Raw genomic sequence first — 25,827 nt, 5'->3', positions numbered from 1 at the left:
ACTCTGCCGCTCACTCGTCCATCTCCTACATCTCGGCGTCTGCATTATCATCTCAGTTTCCAGCGTATCTTTGGCCAAACAAATGCTTTCAATTCTTCCGCATTACCACGTGCCATTCAACATTGGAATAACCTACCAAACGACACAGTTGACATTCTTGACCCAGTATCCTTCAAAGCCCGCTTATGCATATTATTTCCATAATTCGTCACAACTAAACCATACTGCGCACCTAAGTAAATACTTGTAGCGAAGTTGTATAGGTCTTTCTTTTTGTTTTGTTTGAATGTTTGTTTTGCATTGTTTTAACATTATTAGAGACTTGTTCTTTCATCTTCACCTGCTACCATTTGTATAATTTCTTGGTACTCCTTTTTTGTTACTTCACAGTCGTTTGCTTCATTTATTGCATTATTTACAGTGTTAGATATTTGTTCTTTCATGTTTACTCGCTAACAATGTATAATTCCTTTTTACTCCTTTCTTTTTTGCTAATTCCCTGTATCCTCCCCTCACGCAATACTCCTTCGGGAGCCTGTGAGGTAAACGAATAAATAAATAAATAAATATTAAGAATACATGCTGTACAGTGTTTTATACAGTTAACCATACTTTATCACAGCGTCCAGACAAAGCTACCCTATTAATAAGCTCGCTTAGGTTACGTTCTCAGCTGTTACTGCGTTTTAGAGCTCATTATAAGAACTTAACTAGTCCGTTAGAAATTATCATTGAAGAAAATAATCATAGTTGATGTTTCAGTGCAAAGAAACAAATGGAGTGCATGGAATTCAAGACAAGGATGTAGTAAGGGACACAGACAAGTGCTGTCCCTTCGGTGAGAAGGCCAGGCAGGCCATTAGTAAGAATTTTACATCGGTGAAAAGTAGTACCATCCATGAAGTAACTCGAGAAGCAGTTGGCAAAGAACGAACGCTTTATTAAAGGTTAGTGTAGCTTTTATAGTCTTTATCTTGTGACGTCACCGCAGCCACTGCCGATTCACAACAGGCATGGCCGGTGAATCTAACAAAACAAACACATGTCAGCAGCGCATGCTGATTCACAACAATTCTTCCCCCTTAAAGGGACACTAAAGGTTACCAGAAAGTCAAGTTAAAGTGGTAGAGCAATGTTCCAGAACGTATAAGGCGTCAATATAATCGCGAAGAGAGCTTTAGTAACAGAGAAATTGAGGTAAATGCATGACACTATTTGAGACCCCCCAGCGACATTCCGGTACTAACCCGATGACGAAAGCACTCCTCATAATTTGTGTTACTAATACTCAACTACTCCTATTAAAAATATCATTTCATTCATTATAAGACGGAAGAAAATGCTACTTGACTACGTCTATTCGATTCTAAGAAAAAATAACATTTTGACGTTACCCTTCAGTAGTATGGGTGGTCGAAAGGTTTCGTTTTCGCTCGACTCTGCGCCGCGCACGCTTTGGAGTTTCAGTAGTTTCATTATCGAGCCGTGCTGTGCGGGTTCTGCTGGCTCACGAAACTTTCATTTGGAACAAGCAGCGAGAATGCAACGTCCATCTGATGTCGTGGGAAGCCCTCGTTGCTTTCTCGCTCCGGAGAACCGGTGTCGAGGCCGCCGTCGTAGTCCGCAACGACGCCGGCAGCGCGAGCCCTCAGCCGCGGGTCACGCTCATCAGTGCTCAAATCGCTGAAGTTGAGACCACCATCGCGAGCCAATCTGTCGTTGTCAGGGTCCATTGCGACGAGAGTCGAAGTTTGCGTCATAGAATGAAGTACCAGCTTATGGTCGCACGTTTCTCCTTTCGCTAGCCACCATACTCCTGCTTTCGCTCTGCTGTCGGCTCTGTCTTGGCTCTGTTTCTGGCTGCGTGTTTGCGTTTTGCACAGAAAAGCCGTAGCGCCGTCTGCGGACGCCGTTTTACTCACCGACGGCGCAACGTCACTATGAGACGATGTCAGTACTCCTCGATCGGAGGGCGGGCGATTTGAACTGCGCTAGAGGTACGCGGACGCTTCAAAACCCATTTTCTCTTAAAATAAGTCTCTCCTTGGCACGAAATAAGCGTTTCGAGGTTTCTGGGATGGTATTTCAACAGTCCACGTTGACTTAATAGTAACCTTTAGTGTCCCTTTAAGGAGTGAAGCGGTCCGGGGGCCGGGGCTTCCGCTTCGACCTACGCAGTGTCACTTCAGCCCGGTCAGTCACTTGCAGCTCGCTGGTAGCAACCTCGGCTTCGGCCCGCCCGTCTGACGGCGTTCGAATGTCGGTGCCTACTTGAGCCTGACTGTGACTGCTGTCGTGTGCTTGAGACTGCGAGTCTGCCGCTGCTTTCTGGCTGCCTTTAGTCGTTGGTACTTGCATGGGGGCCTCGGGTTCCACCGCTTCTCCTCCCATGCTGGTCCTCCTGGTTTTTAGCTGGTCGACGTGGCGGCGATGTTGCTCCCCATCTGCAGTCTTTACCGTTGCCATTCGCAAGCCTTCAGTGGACTCTACCGCGCCTGGTTTCCATTTGTCACCCACTCCATAGTTCTTGAACCAGACGTCTTTGCTCAGCGGTTGGCCACTGTTGCACGCACCTGCAGAAGGGAATGCTCGTGACACGACGTTGTGTAATACAGAACGTGGCTGACATCCGAGAAGCATAGAAGCTGGGGTTTGCCTATTTGGCAAGGGAGTGCGCCGATAATGCGAAAGAATGTGGTCCAGCCGAGCTTGCAAACTGCCGAGTGTGTTTTTGTTTAACCCCTGTTTGACAGTCCGTATTGCTCTTTCCGCCAGGCCATTTGACTGCGGTTTGCAGGGAGCTGTCCGTAAATGAGCGATGCCATTGCGCTTCATAAACGCCCTGAACTCTTCGCTAGTAAACTGCGGCCCGTTGTCCATCACCAGGATCCTCGGCAAACTGAACCGGCTGAACATAGTCTGCAGTGCTTCAATTGTCTTTTCCGAACTGGCGGTCTTCATGGCGGTAACCTCGATCCATTTCGTATGGGAATCAACCACGATCAACAACATGTTACCTTCCACAAGACCCGCAAAATCGACATGGACCCTAGACCATGGCTCCTCTGTGTCCGGCCAAGGCACGGGTTGTCGGGCAGGATGCATGCTGCCCCATTCTATGCATGTTGGACACGCGTTGACCAGCTTCTCAATGTCCCGATCAAGCCCTGGGTACCAGAAAACAGAATGTGCCATAGCCGTTATCCCTTGATGTGCATCATGCAGCATACGCAGCACTGACTGCCGCACACTTGTTGGAATAACCGCTCGATGGCCCCAGTACACAATTCCGTGGCTGTACATCAGTTCGTCTTTCCTGTGCATGTACACGCGTAATGGCTCCTGTGCCGGTTGCAAGCGCCGTGGCCAGCCATTCTGAATGTAATTGCGGACTTGCGCGAGGTCGCTGTCGTCAACAGTCATTTTAGCCAAGTCACTCGCCGACAGAGGACAGGTATTGAGGTGATCGGTCAGAAGAACATACTGACGAGCGTCATCTTCTGCAGCCTTAGTGTTGTTATGCTCCTGCCGCACTGGTAAACAGCTGAGGGTGTCTGCAGGAATCAACATCTTTCCTGGCTTGAACTGAATTTTGTAGTTGTAGGCGCTTAGCAAGAGGGACCAACGCTGAATCCGGGCAGCGGCCATGGCGGGAACGGGCTTGTCGGGGCTGAAAAGGCTCAGAAGAGGTTTGTGATCTGTAACGAGTGTGAAATGATTCCCGAGCAGATATTCCCGGAACTTTGTAACCCCGAAGACAACTGCCAATTTGCACGTAATTACGCTCAGCAGCTGAAAGCGTTCGCGACCGGAACCCAATTGGTCGATCTTGCCCATTTACTCTGTGATATAGCACTGCGCAGACACCACACGAAGACGCATCGGTTTCCAAGATAAGCGGCTTACTTGGATCGTAGTGCGCCAAGAACTTAGCTTCCTCTAGCAGTCGCTTTGTTGCTCGGAACGCGTTATCTTGTCTCGCTCCCCATTGCCAGCGTGTGTTCTTAGCAGTTCATGCAGCGGCTCTAGAACAGTAGCCAAGTTTCCCCGAAATGAGTGGTAATAGGTCACAAAGCCAAAAAACGCCCGTAGTTCCGCAACACCGATTGGCTTCGGCATTTTCATTATTGCAGCAATGTTGTCCATCTTAGGTAACAATCCATTCGTATCTATACGATGTCCTAGAAATTCAACTTCTGCTTGTCGGAACTTGCATTTCTGTGGATTCAGCTTGACACCGTGTTGCCGGAAATGTCTGAAAACTTCAAGCAGCGTCTCGCAGTTGCCGCATTTCTCCATGACTACCACATCGTCCAAATATACTTGAATGCCCGAAATGCCTTGCAGGATGCCGTCCATATGTCTCTGAAAAATCGCAGGAGCAGAGGCTACACCAAAAGGAAGCCTATTAAAGCAAAACAGGCCTTTCGGAGTGTTTACGACCAATAGCTTCTTCGTTTCCTCGTCAAGCGGCAACTGACTGTAAGTATCCTTCGAGTCGATGGTGCTGAATACTTCACCACCGTTTAGGTTTGCAAAGATATCCCTTATTTTTGGCAATGGGTACTGCTCCGTGACACATGCAGCATTTGCGGTCACCTTAAAATCGCCACACAACCGAATGGAACCATTCTTTTTGATAACGGGAACCAAAGGCGTGGCCCACTCTGCACTGTCGACAGGCGAGAGAATGCCATGCTTAACAAGTCTATTTCATTTGACACTTGCTCCCGCATTGCATACGGCACAGAACGTGCTTTGCAGAACCGCGGCATCACATTTTCCCGCAACCGCAAATGAACTGCGGGGCCATCAATTAGCCCTAGACCTGGCGTAAACAAATCGCTGAACCCCTCTAAGAGTGCGCTAACCAAAGTACTGTCAGGGACATTTTGCTCACCGGAGGTTTCCTCGCCGAGAATGCTGAAGACGGGCCTTCCGCTACGCTCAAATGCACTGATGACATCTCGTCCGCACAAGTTCGGGCCATCGCATTGCACTACGGTTAGAGTTGCATCTAGGGTCTTTCCCGCGTACGAGACCGGAAGGTTCAGCTGACCCCTCACGAGAAGCTTGCCAAGAAAGCAGGACAACTGCAAGGACGTCTCGCGGAGCGCAGGCCAGGCATGCCAATGCTTGCAGTATGTTTTCCATGTAATGATGGAGACAGGAGATCTGGTGTCCACTTGCATTGTCAGCGGAATTCCGCTCCAGCAGAGGGTGCGAACCACAGGATTGACCAAGTTTACCGACGTAGTGTACAAACTCAGTAGACAAAGTTCGTTGCCGTCGCTCTCTGAAGAATGCTCCTCACAAAGGGCCACCCCTTGTTTCCATACACACATCCTAGCTAGGTGCCCTTTACGTCGGCAGCGAAAACACTTCGCCCGGTGAAACTTGCACTTTGCTGCCTTGTGCTTAGTGCTACCACAGCACGGGCAAACGATGTCTTCGCTTGGTCGAGAAGTGCTCGGATGAGTCTTGTGGTAATACGGTTGACCTTGCACCTTGCTCCTCACGGCATGGACGTCGCCATAATCCTGTGTCCTCTCCATGTGATCACCATTGAGAGTTGCCATCTCTGCTGCTAACGCTATATCTTCGGCTTCTTTCAGCGTCAGCGAAGGTCTTGCCAAAAGCTTCCGACGAACGCAGACCACAAACGCAGACCACGCAGTCTGCGCACGCAGATCACAAACAAGTCTGTCTTGTAGCATCCTGTCCCATGCCTCGCGAAAGTTGCAACTGCAGGCCTTCTTCCGAATTTCCACAATGAAGTCCTTTGTTGCCTCATCAGGACGCTGGCATCTGGTGAAGAACTTGTAGGACTCGGCTATTTCGTTGCCCTGTGGTGCAAAGTGTTCTGCCAGCAGTTCAAGCAGCTTCTCGTAGATAAGGTCTTGAATCTTTGCCGGCACGCACCGTATCGTTATTATGCCGACTGTTGCCGTGCTTAAGGCTGCCGTTAGCAGGGCTCGTTGTTTCTTCGAGTCGACGATATCGTAAGCTTCAAAGTAGGACTGCAGACGCACCAGGTAGGCATCCCAACTGTCTTCCGTTTCGTCGAAACGCGGTGGTCCGGTGTGGGCCGCCATGGAGCAGGCACGGCCCGGTGGTGGGCACCCTCGTCGCCACTGAAATAACTCGAGAAGCAGTTGGCAAAGAACGAATGCTTTATTAAAGGTTAGTGTAGCTTTTATAGTCTTTATCTTGTGATGTCACCGCAGTCACTGCCGATTCACAACAGGCATGGCTGGTGAATCTATCAAAACAAACACGTGTCAGCGGCGCATGCTGATTCACAACAATCCGTGTCAAGAACAAGGCAGCAAATTTAAGTAAAGAAATTCAGCTGCATAGGCTCGCCAGAGATATTATTGCTTGTAAGGGAAATACACTGTGTTTTCTTCACTGCAAAGATGCACAAACCAGAAGTACAATTTCACACAATTGTAAGTGAAGGGGGATCTTGGCAGCACCTAGCTAGCCCATTTCTGCTTAAACACATAAAGGGGCTGACAGTCGTTGATCCCTTTGCCACCAAGAATTTGGATAAGTTGTGCGGTTTCTGCAGGAACAAAATTCTATAAGGTATTTCACCTCTGTTGATGTAGAGGATTTATTCTATTCAGTTCCACAAGGGCATTTATTTGCTTCTGTTCGTAAGCGCATCGAAGTCTGTGGGGTTATTACTTTCCGAAATTCCGCAGGCCTGTCTGTCGATAATTTATGATTTCACTTGAATTTTTTCTTACTTTGTTTCATTTGAGAATTGATTTCATCTGCAGAAGCAAGGGATTTGCATTGACTCTTGTATAGCACCTGTTTTGTGCAATATCTTTTTAGTGGACGTTGACCGTTGTTTGAAAAGTGTTCTTGATGAGAGTCTTATTCCCTAAGTTTTTAGGTACGTAGATGATTTTTTAAAATTCTTTTAAAGAAGTCCAATGTGGCAAGTCTGTGTTTTGATCCATGACGCGTTTCAGCAATGTGGGAAGGGCTTGTCCTTCACCCACGAGTTACCGTCTCACAACTCACTGCAATTTTTAGATTTATGCCTGTTTTTAGGTGACCATGTATGTTGGACGTATCACCCCAGGGAACAAGAGATGCTGTTGCCAGATGATTCTGCGCAGTCAAAGTTAGTCTGTGGGCAAGGTGGGCTCGGTGGCTGTGCCACGAGCCCACCTCGGTGGCTGTCCACTAAACTGCTGCTGTTTAATTGCAGGTGCTCATCATCCCACTGATCAGCGCAGCTCTGCCCGCTACCATTTCGGCTGTCCCACAAGCAACTTCAAACTGTCTGGAACCGTGCCTTGGCCGTGCCCCTGCTGTCTATCGCCAAGTCACACTAGCCCCCCTACACTTCTACTAGCGCCGCCTGTGATGAGCGTGATCAGCCCTACCACCAGGGAGCTGCCTGCGTCAGCAACATCTGGCAGATCACCTATAGAAGACGAACGCCTTCACGCGCCAACCTGCGGGCTCGGTGGCTGTGCCACAATACAGTCCACTAAACTACTGCTGTTTAATATGCAGGTTAATCAGTGCTATAGTCTTTACGCTAAGAAATCAAGTGACTATTTTTTGGTACTGCTGTTGAACCCCCAGTGTCTGTTTGCCATCGCAATGAACTGTATTCATGTCTCGCGCTCTTTGCTGCTACTGTCGGGCGACATAGAAACTAACCCCGGTCCTGACTCCAACGCTATACTAACTGAACTAAAGAAGCTGTCCGCTGGGCAATTGCAGTTAATTAACGAGATTAAAGGCTTAAAAAGCGAACTAGTTGAGACTAACAATTTGATTTACGAACTAAACAGAAGAATGCATGCCGTCGAGAGCCACTGTTAACATGTTGAGGACCTGCAACGGCAGGTTGAAACTTTTAAGAATTCTGCGGCCGTGACGACACGGGCAGTCTCTGATATAGAAGCGCGCATCGATGACGCAGAAAACCGAGCCCGCCGCAACAACCTTATCTTTTTCGGTATCTCCGACCCAAGTGCGTCTGAATCCGCCGCTCAGGCAGAGGAAAAAATCATTCGGCTTTGCGCAGACCAATTAAACATGACCGTGAATACTGAGGAGATTGAACGTGCGCATCATCTCGGCCCCCATTCTGATAACCGAAACCGTCCTATAATCGTAAAATTCCGTTTTTATCAAACAAAAGAACAAATTCTGTCTAACGGCCGCAAGATGAAAGGGACTAACTATAGCATTCGCGAAGATTACTCTTGTACTGTGCAAAATGCCCGGAAACATCTTTTGGCTTTTGCGAGGACCAAGACAGCTGCATTTTCATTACGTTACAAAACTCTGTTTATAGGATCTGCTAAGTACATGTACGACGAAACTACAAAATGTGTAAAAGAAATACAATAGCAATCGCTGCATCATTGTCATCCAACACACCGTTCGATAACGACAACCCGCCCTAACAGTACTATTTCAGCAATATTTTCTAACATACGCAGCTTCCTTTCCAAACGTGACGTTGTATCTAATCTGGTTTTATCATCTGGATGTCACTTGTTGATACTTACCGAAACCTGGGTAACCGCTGAGGTATCCGACGTGGAGGTCATGGATGACCTACCTGGTTTCCATGTTTTCCGTAACGATCGCCAGCACTCTAGAGGCGGCGGGGTGCTCATCGCCGTTAGTAATACGATACCCCACTCCGTTGTTCACAACCCAAGTGACGTTGAAATATTATGGCTACTCTTTTGTGCAACCCCGCAAACTATTTTACTTGGCGTTTGCTACCGCCCCCCGCAAACAGACACTAGCTTTACTGACAAGCTCAACTGCGTCCTAGATGTACTAATAAAAAAATACACTAACGCTCCGATTTTGCTCTTCGGAGACTTTAATTTCCCTAATATTGATTGGGATAGCTATCACCTTCGTCACATAGTACAACCAAAAATTATTTCCTCGAAGTCTGCTTTAATTTCAACTTAACCCAGCTAGTCTTAGAACCAACATGCACAGTGAATGACTCGGCCAACATTTTAGATCTCATATCAACATTTTAGATCTCATATTAACTAACAATCCGTCTAGCCTATCTTCGATATCTTATCTCCCAGCAATTAGCGACCATAAAGTAACCCACACTGCCTTTAACTATACCTTTCCAAAACGAGAATCGTGGAACAAAATATTACGCTTATACGACAAAGGCAACTGCGACGCCATTAGCAACGAACTTACGTCCTTCTACCCCACTTTCAGTGGTGAGTTGCACAACCGCGCACTTCAAGAAAATTGGTCGATCTTCTAACGAAAAATTGCCGGCCTTGCTACTAACCACATTCCAGTTATTTCAGTAGCGACTAATACCAATAAGCCTTGGTTCGCGAACAATTATCAACTTTAGAAAACAGGAAATAACTATTTTTTTTCGGTCGGCAAAGTAAACCAATTGTGCTGTGGCCTGGGACAAATATTACTAGGCAGAGAAAGTTTATCTCCCAGCTATACGCCACGAAAAACACTTTTTTTTCTATGACATGTTGCCTCGTGTTCTAAGCACTAACCCCCAGAAATTCTGGCAATTTCTAAACCCAAAGCCACCGGATGCTATCACTATCATTGACCATGAGGATATAGTAATCCCCGAAGAAGATGCATTTAATGCATTTAACCACGCTGCATTTAACCACGCGTTTTCATCAGTATTCACCACTGAACCTGATGCTCTGTTACCTATACCACCGTCACCTGTGCAATCTGTTATGTCACCCATCGAATTCACTGAACACGGCATAACAGCAATAATTGAAAAGCTAAAACGAGTCTCATCGTCATCGGGGGCGGATGGCATCAACTCTAAACTGTTAAAAAATACTAAACTCATCTGCGCATCATACTTTAGATTAATCATCTCACAGTCTTTATCCTCCTGTAACATCCCCGTCACTTGGAAGAAAGGGCAGGTCGTTCCAATCTACAAATCGGGTAATAAAAACTCGCCTCTTAACTACAGACCAATTTCCCTAACCAGCGTACCCTGCAAGATAACGGATCACATCATTTTCACCCAAATTATGCGCTTCCTTGACACTAACAACTTCTTTCACCCATTCCAACATGGTTTTCATAAGGGTCTCTCATGCGAAACGCAACTTGCTATGTTCGTCCATGACTTACACGTTAATCTCGATGCTAACACCCAAATCGATGCCATTTTTCTGGATTATGCTAAAGCATTTGATAAGTTACCTCACCAATGGCTAATACTCAAGCTCTCCCAGCTGAACCGGCACCCTGACATCTTAAATTGGGTTATTGAATTTCTCACTAAGCGATCACAGTCAGTGCATATCAACAATTGCACCTCCGCACCACTCCCTGTAACATCTGGTGTGCCACAAGGTAGCGTTCTAGGCCCCCTACTTTTTCCTATTTATATTAACGACTTTCCCCTTAATGTTTCCTCTCAAATCCGTAAGTTCGCTGACGATTGTGTCATCTACTGCCCAATTACTAACGACTCTGACCACAGTATTTTACAAAATGACCTTAACAAAGAGCGAGACTGGTGCAACGACTGGTTAATGACCCTTAACCCCAATAAATGTAAAGTAATGTGCTTCACTCACCGCCATCAGCCCTTATACTGACCGTATAATATTACTAATACTACATTAGAAAAAGTGGACACATTTAAATACCTCGGCGTCACCCTTTCATACGACTTAGACTGGTCTGCTCATGTAACGCGCATTACTGCCTCCGCTAACCAAACACTGGGATTCCTAAAACGCCATCTGCGTCATACACCGCAACACGCCAAACTACTAGCGTTCAAGACGCTTGTACATCCGAAAATTGAATACGCATCCCCCATCTGGTCACCACATCAAACTTACCTTACCAATGCACTTGAAAGAATTCAGAATCATGCAACAAGATTCATTCGTTCTTCGTATTCTTACAACACTAGCGTATCACTACTAAAAGCACAGTCCACCTTAAACACACTATCATCCCGGCGTCGCATTGGTTCATTAATCCTCTTTCACAAGTTTTATTACAGTTCGCTCCATCATGCACCATATGTGTTGGCCCCACCCCCTCGCCATTCCCTGCGTACAGGGCATTCCTTGCAAGTAACCGGTCCACGCAGTCGAACTGCAACCTTCTCTGCATCCTTCTTTTGCCGATTTTCAACCGACTGGAACGGCCTGCCCCGTCACATATCCGAAATCACCTGTTCAACGACGTTTGCTGATAAGCTTAATACTAATATTCTTCATTGAACTCATGTGGCCACTAATTAAAATGAACATATTGCCACATCCTATATGGTCACCGCGGCTATGTGCCAGGCGATGAGAACGACGCTGAAGTAGCGCGTGAGTGGAAAAACAGAGACGACAACGACGTCGCGTTGACTGCTCTGATAAAGTGCTTCCATACGTCCTCTACGCCGGCTTTCCCGTCTTCTACTAGGCTGCGACACTGGTGGAGGTGCGGGGTAGGATTGCCTCATGCTCGGCACCCCTTCGCGGAGCCATACCTCGAAAACGGAATCACCTTCGCTCGTCGAAACTCCTGTTCACTGGTACAGTCGCCGCCTGCAAGGCCTGACGCCCGAGTTCAACCCTCTGCAGGACCCTGCTGGAACGCATCTACCTCCTTCCGTCATGGCTACTGCAACTCCATCGCAGGTGACGCTGCAGAATCCTAAGATACCAGAAAGTTTCCATGGCGACGCTTTTGAAGATGTCCAAGATTGGCTTGACCAATTTGAGCGTGTCGCCAGTTATAATGACTGGGGCTCCCAGCAAAAGCTGTCTAATGTCTATTTCGCGCTTCAAGACAGTGCGCGGACGTGGTTTGTGAACCGGGAGAGAAGCTTGACCATATGGGATACCTTCCGCACCCAGCTGCTAGACAAGTTCACTAGTACCAACAGAAGAGACACTGCGCAGCGGCTACTCGAATCCCGTATTCAAAAACCAAACGAGAGCGTAGCCATGTATGCAGAAGATATGACCCGCCTTTTCCACAGAGCAGACCCTGAGATGGCCGAAGAAAAGAAGTTACGCTATCTCTTGCGCGGTGTAAAGGAGGAACTGTTTGCCAGACTCGTGAGGAACCCACCGACGAAAGTGGTCGAATTCACCAAGGAGGCTACCGCTATAGAACGGGCACTAAAGCAACGGTACCGCCAATATGATCGCACGAACTCGCCGGTGAATGCTTCAATGCTATCTGAGAGCTACGGCATGTCTCTGCATGAAGTCATCCGGGAGATTGTGCGAGAGGAGATCCGGCAGCTTGGGATTTCTCCTATGGCACCAGCAGTGGCTTCTGTCGCTGATATCGTTCGGGAGGAGGTTCGAGAGACCTTTTCGTCCCCCGACCGGCAGGCGGTGCCGCGACGACTATCCTACGCGGAAGCTGTCTGTCGTCCACCTCCCGCGACTTCGATGCTGCTGACACCGTCGACCACTACGACGCAGCCAGCACCGCCACCCCTGACGCCATATTTTCGCCAGTCACAGTCGCCGCCAGCTATGCCGTATCGCCGCCAGCCGATCGCTGCGCCTCGGTCTTACGGCGAATCCCCTGTGGGCTACCCGCTTCGAAAGACCGATTTGTGGCGCACCGCTGACCGCCGGCCGCTGTGCTTTCATTGCGGCGAAGCTGGACATGTTTACCGCGCGTGCCACTACCGCGCAGCCGGGTATCCAAGGTTTCCCAACTGCAATTACCCTGTGTTTGGTGCTGCACGTACCTGCGACGAAAATTCTACAAACTTTCGGCCGGGGGGTTCAGCGACGCCTCGATCACGTTTTCCTTCTCCGGCTCGTTATACCCCACTGACTCGTCGCGATTTTTCTGACGCCCCTAGGGGCAGGTCCCCTAGCCCGCGCCGGGGAATCTAGAAGCAGCGACCTCCGGCGGTGAGGTTGCAAACCGTCTAGCTGTCCAAGAGCCCCCATCACCGACGACCGACGACTCTAAAACTCCGACATATCCAACCGCACCCCGTGTAACCGATACTGTCAGCACCGATCTTGTCGTTTTCATTGACGGCCACCAAGTGGCCGCTCTCGTCAATACTGGTTCGCATTTTTCGATAATAAGTCAAAAGCTGGCCGACAGGTTGAGAAAAGTGAAGACGCCGTGGACCGGGCCCAACATCAGAACTGCCGGCAGCCAGTTGATGACGCCGATCGGAAAATGCACAGCCAGGATAGTAATCGCCGGTGAAACCTTCGTCGCCACCCTCGTCGTTCTCTTTGAGTGCTGCAAGGAACTTATATTGGGTATGGATTTCTTGAGAGAGTACGGTGCAGTGATTAATGTCCGTGACCTTGTCGTCACATTTTCTACGAGCTCAGACGACGTCGACCCCGCGGAGCACCAGCGACCCCGCTTACGTATCGCCGACGACGACGTCACGCTTCCGCCGCGAAGCTGTGCCCTCGTACCTGTTATCTGCGACAACTTGAACGCCGGGACTGGTGTCGCTGAACACATCGACGCACTGGTACTGAGTCAAGGCGTTTCCATCGCCAGAGCCGTAATTCACGTACACGACGGACGTGCTGAACTCCTGCTGACGAACTTTACCAGGGAACGTCGACACATTGTTAGAGGCACGGCTGTTGCTTACTTCGACAAATTGACCTCAATACAAGACTGCCTCTCAGTGGAGCACGCGACGGCCACCGTGGCCATGCCTTCCCCTGTGGTTGATATCAGTCCTACCTTGTCACCCGTTGAACGTAACAGCCTTCTTGAGCTCATCGATGAGCTTAAGAGCTGCTTTTCATCTACGTCACGAGTCAGCCAGACGCCCCTCACTAAGCACCGTATTCTCACCGAAGCTGACGCCAGACCAATTCGGCAGAATCCTTATCGTATGGCACCTAAAGAGCGCGAGGTGATACAAACGCAAGTGAAGACGATGCTTGAGGACGGGGTTATTCAGCCATCTAAGAGTCCTTGGGCATCGCCTGTCGTGTTGGTGAAAAAGAAGGACGGTAGCCTGCGCTTCTGCGTCGACTATCGAAAACTCAACCAGATCACAAAGAAAGACGTTTATCCGCTGCCGCGTATCGACGATTCACTGGACAGGCTACGAAACGCACGTTACTTTTCGTCGATGGACTTGAAAAGCGGCTACTGGCAAATAGAAGTTGATGAGAGAGTCCGTGAGAAGACCGCGTTTGTGACGCCCGACGGACTTTATGAATTTCAGGTGCTCCCCTTCGGTTTGTGTTCTGCGCCAGCAACGTTTCAGCGACTAATGGACACGGTACTCTCAGGCCTCAAATGGCAAACCTGTCTGGCGTACCTCGACGACGTAATTGTTTTCTCCGTCACGTTCGAGGAACACTTACGGAGGATAAAGACGGTCTTTGAATCAATACGCTCAGCTAGTCTAACTTTGAAACCTGAAAAGTGCCATTTTGGCTTTGAAGAACTTCAATTTCTCGGTCACGTCGTCAGTCGTGAAGGTGTCCGACCTGACCCAGATAAAATCTCTGCCGTTGCTAATTTCCCAACGCCATCAGATAAAAAGGCAGTGCGACGTTTTCTGGGCCTTTGCGCCTACTACCGACGCTTTATTGCGGACTTTTCGCGCATCGCATGGCCATTAACGCATCTAACCAGAGAAGATGTCCCCTTCGTATGGGGTGAAACCCAGCAACGGGCATTTCACGACCTACGGCAACGGCTGCAGACGCCTCCCGTGCTCGCACACTTTGATGACGACGCCCCAACGATTCTTCATACCGACGCTAGTAATGTCGGCCTCGGCGCAGTGCTTGTACAGCGGCAGGACGGCGCCGAAAGAGTGATTGCTTACGCCAGCAGGACGCTATCAAGAACGGAGGCAAACTACTCCACGACAGAAAAAGAATGTCTCGCACTGGTGTGGGCCGTCCTGAAATTTCGGCCATATTTGTATGGTCGGCGTTTCACCGTTGTCAGTGATCATCATGCACTTTGCTGGCTGACTAATTTAAAAGATCCGGCTGGTTGGCTAGCGCGCTGGAGTCTTCGTCTCCAAGAGTTCGACTTCACGGTTGTCTACAAATCAGGGAAACGACACACTGACGCCGACTGCCTTTCTCGGTCTCCTGTTCACACTGCAGTACACGACGATGACACGGCTTTTCTAGGCGTGCTAGATACTGTCGCCGTTTCACGCCACCAATGCGAGGACGCAGAACTGGTTCCTCTTTTTGATTACTTAGAGGGAAGAACAGGCAACGTGCCGCGGTTATTCGCCAGAGGGCTGCCTTCATTCTGCTTATGCCACGACGTTCTGTATAAAAAGAACTTTTCACCTAGTGGCAGCAGCTACCTACTCGTCATTCCCGCATCTCTTCGCGACGAAGTCCTACGTGCCTGTCACAACGAGCCGACCGCTGGTCACTTGGGCTACACTCGGACATTAGCAAGAATTAGGCTAAAGCACTATTGGCCGAGACTTGCGTCGATCGTGAAACGTTACACACAGACATGCCTGGATTGCCAGCGCCGCAAAGCCCTACCCGGCAAGCCAGCTGGACTGCTGCATCCTGTTCAGATACTGCAAGCGCCGTTCGAACAAATTGGCATGGACCTTTTAGGTCCGTTTCCACTGTCTACTGCCGGAAATAGATGGATAATCGTCGTCACAGATTATCTTACGCGATACGCCGAAACAGGTGCTATCCAACGTGGAACAGCAGCCAAAGCAGCACGATTTTTTGTCGAAGCCGTCGTCTTAAGGCATGGCGCTCCCGCAGTGGTCATAACAGACAGAGGATCTGCGCTCACGGCTGCGCTTCTGGATACCATGTTGCGACTAAGTGGTACCACTCACCGAAAGACCACGGCTTACCATCCCCAAACCAATGGGCTGACAGAACGTCTGAATAAGACTCTGGCAGACATGACGAGTATGTAAATTGACCACAAGAACTGGGACGAGATTTTGCCATATGTTACATTTGCATATAACACGGCTCGCCAAGAGACAACACGCGTGACGCCTTTCAACCTCGTTTACGGACGCGAAGTGACCACCATGTTGGACGCAATGCTGCCGCGCAAGTGCGGTGACGACGAGACTGGTGCCGAGGAGTTTACGCAACGCGCAGAGGAAGCCAGGCAGCTTGCGCGTTTGCGAATCACACAACAACAGGAATACGATGCCCGACACTACAATCTTCGACACAGACCCGTCACATACAACGTCGGTGACCAGGTGTGGGTCTGGACTCCGATTCGTCGGCGCGGGCTGTCTGAAAAGCTCCTGCGAAGATACTTCGGCCCGTACACAGTTCTGCGCCGCATCAGCGATGTTAATTATGAAGTTGTCCCCGCCAGCCATAACTGCTCCAACCGCCGACGGCATCTGCCCGAGGTTGTGCATGTGCTTCGTATGAAGCCATACATTTCCTCATGACCTGAACTTTGCACCGTCTGTGCACAGCCTTCGGACGTCGGTGCATCGGGACGATGCCTCTTTTTTTCAAGGGGGGGGGGGGGGGGCAAATGCCACATCCTATATGGTCACCACGGGTATGTGCCAGGCGATGAGAACGACGCTGAAGTAGCGCGTGAGTGGAAAAACAGAGACGACAACGACATGGCGTTGACTGCTCTGATAAAGCGCTTCCATACGTCCTCTACGCCGGCTTTCCCGTCTTATACTAGGCTGCGACAATATGTAAACCCCACCCCTTAAGTAATAACCCCATTGAGGCATTTTTAAGGAAATAAAAGTGAAAAGTAACAAGTGAGGTTAACAAGGAGATAGTTAAACTTTGCGTGGGATCCGATCTTGGGAAATCCTGCCCCCATGCAATGCATTGTAGTTTTAATGATTAGGTACAGCGCTTGGTTCGCATGGTTGTAATGGCACTAGCAGAGGTTCTTCTGCGTGAAACAAAAGCAGCTTGTTCCAGGGTGAACACCGGGTGTAAGGTAGGAGTCATTCAAAAGTGTTGCCATATATGCATCGCCTATCTCACAACCTGAAAAATGTAGCCAGAACGTGCCAATCATTTTTTCCACCCCGCACAGGCTGGCCGGGCTTTGCCCCAGCTCTTCTAAAAAGAAAGAACCCAGAATGCAGCAAAAAGCATGTTCGGGGATACGTGAAATGCGCGGTCGGCGTTGTCTACCAGATTCCGCTACCTTGTGGAAAGTCGTATGTTGGGCAAACTGGACATTGTAGCAACGATCGTGCCAGGAAACACGAACTTTAAATTAAAAATAAAGGTAATGTGCATTTGCCTGCGCATTGTTAAGCTTGCATGTGTGTTCCAGATTTCCGAAAAATAAAGATCTTGGGTAAAAACCAAGATACCACTGCCTGGGAGCTGATGGAAGCTTTCTATACTGTATATTTTTTGGAGAGAAGGCTTGCATAAGTGACACATCTACTTCTTCAATGGAAATTGAGAAGTGTTTTTTGCATGGCATGCTATAATTTGTGGTTGTGACAACGTGATTACATGCTTCGCGCATGTGCGAATAAAGACATATATTGATGAGTGATGAATACAAAAGTTAATTGAAAGCAAGTGCTTATCCATGTCCCTTACTATGCCCTTGCCTTGAATTCTGCACAGTCTATTTATTTGTAGTGTGAACCAACCTACTAACAACAAGTTTCATTGAATCATGTTTCAGTGATCTACAGGTTCACAATGTTAAGTTGCTCTGAACTTGCAGCGGCCTCGAAAATGTCAACTACGCATTTATTTTTCTACATTTATAGTGCTCATTTTATTTTGACCGCTTGCCTGGCAACTTTTCATCGAACATCAAACTACTAAATTACTGATTATGAAAACATTGCAAGCACAGATGAGCACACATCATGCTGGCGCAGGAACCAACTGCGTAAGTACTTACTGCCTGGCACAACATGGGCCAGCTTTGGGTCATCAAAAAAGTTTTCATCTCTCAGACGACCTGAAACAAGGGCCGTGAAGAAGGTTAAGGTTTGCGTTATCTCGTTGTGGTGTGTTACCACACTCAGAAAGTTGTTGCACAAGTCAGCCTTGGCATAACAAAGCACAATAAATTAAGGTATGAGACCACATTATGGCAAAAAGCTTTGGAAAGAAAAACGTAAATTAGCAGCAAAATTTTTTAGAACACTAACATACTGTGTGGCCTACAAGCTGCAGCAATGGTCCCAAACTAATTTAGTCAGATATCTTAAAACACTTTCTTCTGAAGGGCAGCCACATAAAAAGTAATTCTATACAGTGCAGTCCACTTATAATGATAACACATATAACAATATATAGGTTATAATGATCAGTCGATTTGAGAGTATCAACTTCTGCATTAGGGCTATGAGAAAAAGACCCACACATAATTATACGTTATTCACTGCATATCGGATATAACGATCAAAATTCTGCCTTTTGGGCGGCATTTGTGCATTTGAAATTTTTGTTGGTAAGTAAGTTCCTCTTAACTGAGACGGGGCGAAAATTTTGCCTACGCGAGTTCGTATCTGCCACCATTACCGCGCAGCGTGTCCCGCCAGTGCGCTGATTGCGAAAGCCACGAAGAGCATCGCAAGTTGGTCCAGCGTCCCACAATATGGCGCCAGCTGCTTAGTGTCGCTAGTGTCCCTGCATACGCTCCCGCAGGGAGCAGAGCTGCGCAACAAGGTCCGCCAGCATGTTCCGGCTATGCAGTGAAGCCACCCCTCGTGCATGCAGGAGGCAAATGCCGCACGGTGTTCCATTTGCTTTTATTGTCTGCTAGTCGTGAGCTACGTGCACCAATTGTTTGCAAGCGCTGAGAAAGATGACACTTTTTGATGCAGGCTACGCTCGAAACATTGGCGCAGCCAGAAATGGGTAGGGTCGAACCCTCCAAAATTTTGTTTGTATGTACATCTATACAGGCACATATAAAAGAACACGCACGAACATATATACAGGGGGTAGGACCCCCCTTGAACCCCTGAAATAAAATCATAACTACGCTTGTTGCTAGAACAACTCAAAAGTTCGCATACAAACACGCTGTACCTTGCAGCAATAAGCGGAGCAACGTTTCCAGCAGTTTGCTAACCGAAGCTGGAAGGCAAGAATTGCTTTAAGGGGTGTTTAAGGAAAACTTCATACACGTAAAATGGAAAATTATGTGAGTGCATTTTGGCTGCCGAAACCAGCCGATTATTGAACGCTGCCAAGAGAGTTGTCGTCCCTGCAGTTATTTTAGTGACCTTTAACAGAGCATCATTTATAAGCATCGTTCACTGCAGCTGTACATTTTTGATATATGCGCAGCAGATACATAGATTTAAACGAATTTCAAATGTTCACATGCACACATTTTATGCAAAGCTTACTTTTATGATTCAATCATACCGCAGACTAACCAGCTGCTTTGTAGCAGCAAATCTTCAAGTGGAAAAAGATTCAAAATGGACGAGCTTCTAGATCAAATTAACTTCATACAAGGGAATGGATGACCAATGGCTGCTGGCAGTAGGGTAAGAGTGCAGTTTCTTGGAGCCTTGGGGGGCAGAATTCAAAGCATCTGGAAAGGCAACAAGCTATTAAGAGTAACAACAGTTTAATTTTATTCCACTAATCACATCAGGATGGCAAACTTGCAAAGTAATTGTTCATACATTGCAGACTATAATATGACAACACATCTTTCTTGATCTCTACTGAAGTCAATTTACTATAACACAGCGCTTATTAAGCATACAGATAGAATTATATATTCCTCATGTCGACTAACGCCAATTGAACAAGCAAGATGTGGTGGGCGGTAAATCTTGAAGCTATCACAGCTGTCTCATAAGCGCGCGTGTGAGAGGTTTTCACTTACCAGAAAACAATGAACACTAGTACATCATTCAACGCTACATAGAAAATCAGAACGTCAGCAACAACAACAAAAAAAATTACACAGGAGAGAAACACCAGGGGGCAGTGGGCAAATTGTATCCGCTAGTACAGGGTCCTCAATATTCGACTGCACGTGTTAAAAAAAAAAGAAAATCCGCGCTCATCGCTGCACTGTTCTCGCTCAAATTTTGCAGAACAGTGCATTTTGCCGCATTTTGTCGTCTACTGTTTAGTATAATACTTGGCACGATCAGTCGGCTGTTTTTTGAGACAAAAATGAGAAACTGTTTTTGCCTATGAGAAAAATAGCATCTACAAAGCCAGTTCTGGCAAAGACTCGTGTCGCCGCCTGCCGGCAGCAGCAAGAAGGAGCTGCTGCCGCGTAAGCGGCCAATTTCAAGATTCATAATGCAGAAAATGGGTAAGGCGTGAAGACACGGACACAAGAGAAGTGGACAACGCGAACACCGACTATCAAATGAAGGAAACACTGAGATGAAAAAGAAAGAATAGGACACAAAACTCATCTGCGCATGTTCTGGAATGGTAGCACCACGTGTCTATTGGGTACACATGCCCGTCTACGTGAGATATTACTATTAAGGATTGCTGTTATGTAAGGTAATTGAAGGCTGACTCATACACGTACTTCCACCATTATTGATATGCCATGCCTCGACCATAAGACACGTATCTTCATCCTTATGCCTGTACAATATTGACACGTGAACTCGTTTATCTTTTACGAGTGAGCACTTTTACCGTCCACGAAATGTTATCGCTCAGCACACGACACGTCTACATGTATCGGAAGTTACTAGAATGTTATCGATGCTTCTATCCGCTGTCTGTTGTCACCGAACCTTGTGTAATCTGATTGCATGTATGCGCGACGCGAATGGCGAAGAACTTTGTGGAAGGCATGCGGGTCTCTGCGATTACTCTGGAACGTTAGACGACTGATCTATAAAAGCCGACGCGCTTGACCCGCTGATCAGATTTTTGACGATCGTCAACTGTGTTTGCCACTCTCGTTGTGCTTTAGGTGTAGCCTGTTTTGAGGGCACAGGTTCGCCCAATAAACGCTACTTTTGTCTTTCACAGTACTGCTACTGTGTTCTTTAACATCACACCCATGTGACATCTGGTGCAGGTGCTTTGCGTTCATGTACCGGACGCCCCCGACAAGCCATGATCCAAGCCCGGACCGCAAAGACAACACCAACATACAGTCGAACTTGACTATATCGAACCCGTTTACATCGAATTATTCTATATATCGAACAATTTCTGGACACGATATAGTTACAATGAGTATATATCGCAAGAATTACACTTACATCGAACAAATATAGCAGCGACACCCGATATATAGAACGTCAAGCGGCGGAAAGTGCCCCCGGAAGTTGGCTTTCCCTCGCGGTGGCGGAGAAAAACCGGCTGCGCGGCTCCATCCAACCGCTCTCCCTACCGTGACTGCGCACGACCGCGCTGCCTCGGACGAGCCGTCGGCACCCTTCCTACAAAAAATGATCCTGGCCCGCCCACAGCGCTTGCTCAGACAGCCAATCAGATGCTCTTGTGCCCTCGTCATGCAAGATGGCGAAAGTGCGACTTGTCTGGCTGTTTTTGTGTGCGCCTTGTAGGCCTTCTCTCGCAGTGTTGCCGTGATGAAGCGGAAGAATTTGCCTTTCGTCGTGAAGCTCGCAATCATAAATCGTGTCGAACGCGATGAGAAGTCAGATGTCCCCGCAGAGCACAAGATTCCGAGGAGCACTCTCGGCACGATCTTGAAGAATAAGGGGGAGATTAGGGCTAAAGCGTCCAAACTTGCGATCCGGTGCCCGTGGCGCCCGACCAGTACGCACGGCCGTGTACGAGTGGTTAATCTGAAATTGCTTCAGCCGTGCCGACTTCCGCGTGCTCGGTGATGACCGTAAATTCTGATGAATGCGACGAAGCCGTTGCCAGTGTTGCCGAAGTTTGGAGCGAACTGTCAGAATTTCCGGAAGCTGTTGACGAATCAACGGTGGACGAGTTTGTGAGCGCAAATGATGTGTCGCGACCACGGGAGAGCCCGAAAACGAAGACTATATTGCCAACATCGTACCGAGCACAAGTGAAAGTGGGCACGATGAGGAAAGCAACGACGGTCCTTGGCCCACATCCTTCGAAGTGATTGGTGCGCTCGCACTAGTCCGGTGCTTCTGCGCGAATGCGGAAAGTTGCGGCCTCAGCTGCTCCAACTCCTTAATGTAGAAAAGTGCGTGCGTCGCAGGCAGTGAAATTGCCAAAGCAGAAGAAAATGCAGGACTATTTCGTGCGAAACTAAGCTAGTTTAATCAATAAAGTGATTTTATAAATGGTATGTGCTTTTATGACATCCAATTATTTAGCAGGATTATATCGAATTATGCTCTATATCGAACTGATAGGCGTTTTTTTGCGAGTTCGATATAGCCGGGTTCGACTGTAGTACCAGACCATCGAGCAAGCCGCCATCTTCAACAACTGCCCCCGGAGCACGGACTTTTGCCTGAAACGACCAGGAAGATCGCCACCAAATCCACCCCGATGGCAGCCCCAGCATCCCCCTTCGTGCTGCAGCAGCCCAGGGAGCCTCCGACATTCCAAGGTTCAACGTTCGAGGACCCAGAAAGCTGGTTTGAGACGTACGAGAGAGTCGCTACATTTAACAGCTGGAACAGCGATGACCGACTGCGACATGTCTTCTTCGCATTGGAAGACGCTGCCAGGACGTGGTTTCAGAACCGAGGAGCCACCTTAACGACCTTGGACCTGTTCCGAAGCGGCTCCCTGCAGACATCCGCAGGCGTCGTAAGCCATGAACGAGCCCAAGCGCTATTAGAAACCCGGGTGCAGCTACCAAATGAGACAACCGCGATCTTCACAGAGGAAATGAGCCGTCTATTCCGCCACGCCGACCCTGAAATGCCCAAGGAGAAGAAAGTCCGTCAACTCATGCGTGGTGTGAAGGAGGAACTTTTTGCCGGAATGGTACGAAGCCCACCGAAGACCATCGACAAGTTTCTTCACGAGGCCACCAGCACCGAGAAGACACTCGAGATGCGAAACCAGCAATTCGACTGCCGCAAGAACTCAACAAACTACGCCAAAGTTAAGTCACCGGCCACCGACGACCTGCGTGAGACTATCAGAGCGGTCGTGCGGGAGGAGATACAGAACCTGTTCCGATCATCACAGCCTCAAGTGGCTTTGAATGCCGACGCCGCACGTGAGGAGCTCCAACTACAACTCGGTGTAGCCCCTGAATCGCCGCAGCCTCAGCCGGAAGCGATGACATATGCCGCCGTCACATTCCACGGCAGGGCCCAGTGACAATAGAGTTCCGTCGTCCACCACCACCCCCGCTGCCAGCACACCAACCAGTCACCACATGCAGCGTTCCAAGGAAGACTGATGTTTGGCATGCCCCCGACCACCGTCCGCTTTGCTATCACTGCAGAGAAGCCGGGCACATCTACCACCGGTGCCCATACCAGGAGACGGGACTCCGAGGGTTCGCCGTTAACGTGCTGAGACCACAGATTGGCAAACGACCTCGCGATATCGCCGACTACCTCGCCGCAACTCAGTATAGCCCTCGACGACTGTCCCGTTCGCCGTCACCAGGCCGCTACCTGTAGCCGCAGCGCCAACCATACACTGGCCCAGCCCGGGGCCGGTCAGCGAGCCCATATCCAGAAAACTAAAAGCAGCAACCGATGGAGGTGCGGTTGCTGTTCGTCAAACTGACAAAGATCCTCCGCTGCCGCCGAAGACGCCAAAGAAACTACCTTGACGACATAACGACACGCCACCGTCCCGACGAAGTCTGGAAGCAAAGAATACAACGCCGAAAGACCTGACATCACATACCAGCCACAGGTCAACGCGATGCAGCCGTGATCGGACGCCAAGACCAAACTGCAATGCAAGACAAAAAACCACTAACCTCGATGTGCTTCTCGACAGCCCCGCAGTGACTGCCTTAGTCGACACAGGGGCTGATTACTCCGTCATGAGTGGACACGTCGCCGCCCAGTTTAAGAAAGTTAAGACTAGATGGGAAGGCCCTCAAGTTCGGACTGCTGGAGGACACCTCATAATGTCGACTGGAATGTGCACGGCAAGAATTACCATTCACGACCGCACTTACTCTGCCACCTTCCATATCCACCAACACTGTTCACGAGACGTCATTCTCGGCATGGACTTCCTGAACCAACACGGCGCAATCATCGACCTGAAGTCGAAGTCAATAACGCTGTAGGAAGATCAAGCGATACCGCCGAAGAGCCCTCATAGCCACCACGCCATGAGTGTGCTCGAAGATCATGTGAGAATCCCGCCTCACTCCAGCACTGTCATTTCGGTCGGCACCGAAACACCCGCTGACGTGGAAGGTGTCATCGAATGCGACCAATGTCTGTTGCTCGACCGTGAAATTTGCGTCGCAAGAGGGATCACTCGACTGTGCAGAGGAAACACGAAAGTGTTGCTGACAAACTTCAGCCCGGAGTTCAAGCACATCAACAAGGAACGAAGATCACATACATCGAGGAAATTCTGGAGACCAGCGATGCGTTTGTCCTCTCGGATTCTGCCGCATCTACCCCGACAACCGTAGTTCCCGAACCAGACTTCGACATAAATCCAAGTTTTTCCGTTATTAAACAGCAACAGCTCAGAAGTCTGCTTCAACGATACAAACACTGCCTTTCAACGTCATCGAGGATTCGACAAACACCAGTCGCAAAGCATTGAATAATAACCGAACAGTGTGCTCAACCACTCCGCGAGAACCCTTATCGAGTTTCTATGCGAGAATGTGAGGCTATAAGGCACCAAGTCGACAAAATGCTGCGCGACAACATTATCCAGCCATCAAAAAGCCTGTGGGCATCTCCTGTAGTCTTGGTGAAGGAAAAGGATGGAACCCTACGTTTCTGCGTCAATTATCTTCGACTGAACAAGATCACCCCCCCCCCCCCTATGAAGGACGTATACCCTCTCCCACAATTAGACGACGCATTGGATCGGCTCTGAAACACTAAATACTTCTCGTTGTTGGACCTCAAGTCTGGCTATTGGCAAGTAGAAGTCGACGAAAGAGAACGCGAAAAGACCGCCTTCATCACCTCAGAGGGCCTCTATGAGTTCAAGGTTATACCATTCGGACTGTGCTCGCGCCTGGAACATTCCAGCGCGTGATGGACATGGTTTTAGCAGGATTGAAGTGGCAGACCTGTCTCGTTTACTTGGATGACGTCGTCGTCTTCACCGGAAATTTTGATGATCACCCCAGGCGGCTTGCAACAGTACTAGAAGCCATCAGGTCATCAGGGCTTACTCTGAAGCCGGAAAAGTGCCACTTCGCTTACGACGAGCTTCTGTTTCTAGGCCATGTCATCAGCAAATCTAAAGTCCATGCCAACCCGCGGAAGACAGCTGCTATCGCAACGTTCCTACAGCCCATCGACAAGAAGGCAGTGCATAGATTCCTTGGCATGTGTGCCTACTACAGGCGATTTGTCAAGGATTTTTTTCACACATTGCGGAGCCACTAACACATCTAACAAAATGTGATGTTGAGTTCAACTGGGAAATGCCGCAGGCCGACGCATTTCAAGAACTCAAACAATGCATGCAGTCACCACCAGTACTTGCACACTTCAATGAGGACGCCGATACTGAAATCCACACTGACGCCAGTAGCCTAGGCCTCGGTGCCGTCCTAGTCCAGAGGAAAAACAGACTTGAACGGGTGATATCTTATGCTAGCCGATCGCTGTCAAAAGCGGAAGGCAATTATTCTATGACTAAAAAGGAATGCCTCGCCATCATTTGGGCTACAGCAAAATTCTGCCCTTACCCATATGGGAGGATATTCAAAGTGGTCAGCGACCATCTCACATCGTGTTGGCTAGCTAACTTAAAGGAC

General features: G+C 48.7%; 1 protein-coding gene across 4 annotated transcripts in view; it reads right to left on the bottom strand.

Moving 5' to 3' along the window:
- Positions 1-25,827, bottom strand: part of LOC142583458 (transmembrane protein 50A) — a 226,449-nt gene that overhangs the window by 83,643 nt on the left and 116,979 nt on the right. For 3 of the 4 annotated variants that reach the window (XM_075693939.1, XM_075693938.1, XM_075693937.1), the window contains exon 5: positions 17,890-17,949. The exons of the other annotated variant lie outside the window; for it this stretch is intronic. In XM_075693939.1, the coding sequence (XP_075550054.1) occupies positions 17,890-17,949 (60 nt within the window). The remainder of the gene's footprint in view (positions 1-17,889; positions 17,950-25,827) is intronic. 4 annotated transcript variants of the gene reach the window in all.

The sequence above is a fragment of the Dermacentor variabilis genome, chromosome 5 (genome assembly GCF_050947875.1).
Source record: "Dermacentor variabilis isolate Ectoservices chromosome 5, ASM5094787v1, whole genome shotgun sequence".
Lineage (NCBI taxonomy): Eukaryota > Metazoa > Arthropoda > Arachnida > Ixodida > Ixodidae > Dermacentor > Dermacentor variabilis.
Note: the sequence above shows the minus strand (reverse complement) of the source record. Positions and strands in the feature narration are given on the sequence as shown.